Source organism: Acomys russatus, chromosome 31 (assembly GCF_903995435.1).
Source record: "Acomys russatus chromosome 31, mAcoRus1.1, whole genome shotgun sequence".
Taxonomy (NCBI): Eukaryota; Metazoa; Chordata; class Mammalia; order Rodentia; family Muridae; genus Acomys; species Acomys russatus.
In genome coordinates this window covers 27,505,679-27,510,022 of record NC_067167.1, presented here as the reverse complement: position 1 = coordinate 27,510,022, position 4,344 = coordinate 27,505,679, and the positions used below count along the sequence as shown (strand labels likewise).

The 4,344-nt window shown below is 38.1% G+C and overlaps 1 protein-coding gene across 1 annotated transcript; it reads left to right on the top strand.

Moving 5' to 3' along the window:
* Positions 1-875: 875 nt before the first annotated feature.
* On the top strand, positions 876-1,394 carry LOC127183616 (60S ribosomal protein L17-like). The gene has a single exon (XM_051139703.1). The coding sequence runs from the start codon at positions 972-974 to the stop codon at positions 1,392-1,394; it is 423 nt and encodes a 140-aa protein (XP_050995660.1). The 5' UTR covers positions 876-971.
* Positions 1,395-4,344: the final 2,950 nt, after the last annotated feature.

Below are 4,344 nucleotides of genomic sequence, written 5' to 3'. Positions count from 1 at the left end.
AAAGCTTTTCTTTTCTATCATTTGTGGTTGATAGTTTTGCTGGGCATAACGTCTTGGCTGGAATTTCTGATCTCTCAAGAGTTTGCTCTCAGAGCATCTATCCAGGCCATTCTGTCTTTCAGAGGTTCAGTTGAAATTTCAAGTGTTACCTTAATAGGCCTGGCTCTATGTTACTTTGTCTTTTCCCCTTACAGGTTTAATACCCTTTCTTTGTGCTGTACAGTAAGTTTTTATTTTCTTAAAGGTTTATTTTGTCACGGTTATGTGTGTATGTATGTATGTTTGTGCACATGTTCATGTGCCTGAAAGTGCACGCATTGGCAAGAAATATCAGATGCCCTTCGATATACCAGATAGTTGTTAGCCACCCAACCTGAGTGCTGGGAAGTGAACACAGGTCCACTCTAAGAGCGATATATGTTCTTAACCCTGAACCATCTCTTCAGCACTTTAAGCGTAGTTTTATCAAAGCATTTTTTTACAGTGTTTAATTTACTTCTCTTGGCATTTTACATGAAAATCCTACTGCACTACTTAAGGACAACACCTACCAGCCCCAGAGCTCTGGAACAGGAATGCAGATATGTGGCTAAAGTGAAGGAGCTACTACTATCTTCCCAGAGTACAGAGATATTTGGAAACTATAAAATGGAAAATACAAATCAGGGAAGCAAATGTCATGAGCTATTTGACAGAGAAGAATCTGAGTTAAAGTAACTCATGAAATATGGAGGACCTCTACCTTTCATAGTCAGAGTGGGCGTCAATGAGAATAAGCCAAACTTCATAGAGAATACTTACATGTCATTCAAAAGAAATCTGGGCTTTTCCTGTAAGCGGCAAGAGGTGACCTCAGAAGGTTCACTATTTCTCTTGACCCATAAAACCCTACAAAATCATGCAAATCAAGAAGTTCAAATCTTCATGTTCACTTTAAGAACACCCAGGAAACTGCCCAGACCATCAAGGGTATGCGTATCCAAAAAGCCACTAAATGTCTGAAAGATGTCACTTTAAAGAAGCTATGTGAGCCATTCCAGTGGTATAATGGTAGAGTTGGGAGGTGCACCCAGGTCGAACAATGGAGCTGGACTCAGGGTTGGTGGTCAAGAAAGAATGCTGAATTTTTGCTGCAGAATGCATTACAAATGCAGAATAATTCTCAACTTAAGGGTTTATATGTAGATACTCTAGTCATTGAACATACCCAGGTAAACAAGTCACCTAAGATGCACCGAACTTACAGAGCCCATGGCCAGATTAACCCGCACATGAGCTCCCCCTGCCACATTAAGATGATCCTCACTGAAAAGGAGCAAATTGTTCCAAAGCCAGAAGAGGAGGTTGCGCAGAAGAAAAAGATATCCCAGAAGAAACTGAAAAAACAAAACTGATGGTATGGAAATAAATTCAGCATAAAATAAATGCGGCTAAAATTAAAAAATAAGATAAAAGAACATTTGGCCTTTAGCCTTTATTTGTTTTCATGCACTTTGTAACGTTGAAAAAGTGACTTTTGTAATAACTAACATGTAATTATTTATTATTCAATTTTTAAATCATAATTATTATATTGTAGTATGGAATAAATTTTGTCTATAGAAAAGAAATCTTAACTTTCTTCTTAACTTTGTAGCTCAGCCAAAGATTCTTGGACATTTATCTTCTTTACAATTCCCATAGCTCTAGTGTATGAAGATCTCCTCTTAGTAACCCTGGCCAAGTTCGTGAAGAATCTTCTGGAAATTTGAGGGGTAACTACAGAGATTACATTGTGCTAAGGTGTGACTTTAACAGTACTTTGGAACACAAGGTGGCATGGTAGGTTTCAGTACTGGTGAAGAATTCTTTCTAATGTCAGCCATAACATCATGTGCACTTACCCTCCAAAAAATACTCCCATGGACAGTTATTAAACAGCACAGAAACCAAAGCTCATCCTTAAATTAATCGTTGAGCACCCCAGAGCTTTATATTTGATCATTTGTATTCTGTGACTATGTGCAATTTCCTTTTGATGAAACAGAGGGAGCTGGCAGGTAATCACAGGATATTTTTAGAATCCCAGCTCTCTGATTTATCTTCTTGTTTGCATCATATATTGAGCTCTGTTTGAACTGCATCGTTGTACACAGAAAAGTCACCCAGATGACACAAAGCAAAGCAAATGTATTTTTGCTTCTGCAGCAGCTTTAGATAGTGCAGTTGAATTTTTATGAAATGACAATAAATTAATCATGAAGACCCAGTTCTTAACAAAGTTGTTTCAAGACTACTGACTCTGATTATTGTTAAACCAGTTGAACTTGGGAAAGAAAAGACTGTATTTAGTAAAATATTATGCTAATGTACCCTAGTAATGATTAAAATAGTATACGGCATGCAAGATTCCACACGAAATTCTACTAAAATAGCCACATTAACAAAACATCTTGGTTAAATATTAATAACAACAATCAGGCAATGAGACTGTACCATAAAGCATGGAAAATATTTTGTTTTATATTTTATATGCCTTGTTTTTCTACATTATAGCTTATTAGCAGTGATTTATTTGTATGGAATACTACTGGATGCCTCCTTATCTGCCAGGATCCTTAGCTTATCTTCCCTGGTTCCCAGCAAGAAATAGACTAACATCCAATGGAAAACTGAGAATGCTTTCACAGAAAAACATACTTCTCCCTCCCCCCATGTGATGTTGGTTCCAATGTAGATTCTCACTACTTGAGAACACGATGTACAGGGTCACAAGCCCCTTATAAAAATGGGTACTGTTTTTACATCCACTGCAATGCACATGTCTTGCAAAGTATTCTAAATTATCTCTAGATTTGATGTATTTCCTGGTACAATGTGAATGCTGTGTAGCTAGATGCTGTGTATGGTAGGTGTATAATGACAAGAAAAAAAATATGTACATGCTCCTTCTGCAGTTAAATTTAAGGCATGACAGCGGAGTCTGTGACTAAAGAAGAGCAATTGATAAGAATTAAGAGTGGTTGTAAGAATCAAAAGAACAGGATGAAAGATATGAATGAAAAGAATTGAGGTTTCCCCACCCAAGGGCCTGGAGAAGAAACAAAGAAGCAGTTTTCAGATCCTAGCATCCCCTCAGCACCAAGGAAGGAACCAGAAGACTACTGCAAGCTGAAGAAAAACTCAGCTATGGCTCCAGAGATTCCAGGGAGTTCTGATCATTGTAATTTTCTTTTCTCTCCAATACTCTGAAAGTAGAAACTAATGTGTAAGAGAATCCCCTTAGCCATCTGCGGAAGATGGCTACTAGCACATTAAACAGAAAGGAAACGTGGAAGTAGTTCTATTGCAGCAGTGGAGAACAGCCAGCACCCTACCATGTGCTCCTTCAGCCTATGGGATATTAACAGCAAATGCCACGGCATTCCTGTTGGAAGCAGTTTGTATTCTAACAGTGCAGTGAAGAAAACAAGCAAAATGAATAAAATATGTTATGTACAAATCCTAAGCAAAATGCATAAAATGAATGAGAAATAGTTTAGAGGGATTCATGCTTTCCAATAGAATGGCCTAGAAAGATCTCACTGAGGAACTCACATTTGAGCAAGGGTGTGAAGGAAGAAGGGACTAGGCTCTGTAGCTTTCTAGTGAGAAATGCTTTAACAGAAGAACCAGCAAACATGGCTCTCTAGATGGAAATGCAAAAGATAGTATTTAGTGATTCAGTAAATAGGACAAGATTGCTCCTGAGAAAACCATGGATGGCATAACTTACCAAGATCAAATAAAGCCAACCAATGCAGACCTTTTTAGGTCCTATAAAAAAAAATTCAGGTGTAGTCCCAAAGCATGGGGAAGCCACCAAAAAGTTGAAATATGCAATGAGACATCACTATTATTTTCAGATTACATTCTCAAAAGATTTTTCTGTTCATAGGAGTATTTTGATATTTGGATAAGTTCGAAACTCAGCTAAGAAAATGTAGTGGGGAGATACGTAAACAGGCTAGCCTGCAGGAAGTAGCAGTCATGTCTAGGTCAAGTGGTAGCACTCTGAGGAGGAGAGAGGTGGGACGAATGAATACAAGTGAAAGAGTTCAAAAGATGTGCAAGACATTAACATACCACGTCACAGTTAATCTATAGATGGGGATAGTACAGAAGACAAAGGATAGTGTGATAGTATTACCAGTCATGACATGGGCAGACAGGACCCGCGGGGGACCATTTTTGGCTCATTATCAAAACATAAAACACTTTTGACATCCAGAAGATGGTAGGAAAAGTTCTGGTGCTTGATATAACTTAAGAGATCAGAGCTGGATAAGACAGCAATCTGTTACGTATCCAGCCAACTTGCACAGA

What these genes read in the sequence shown, in the direction of transcription:
- LOC127183616 (XM_051139703.1), top strand. Translation starts at nt 972, where the DNA reads ATGCGTATCCAAAAAGCCACTAAATGTCTGAAAGATGTCACTTTAAAG.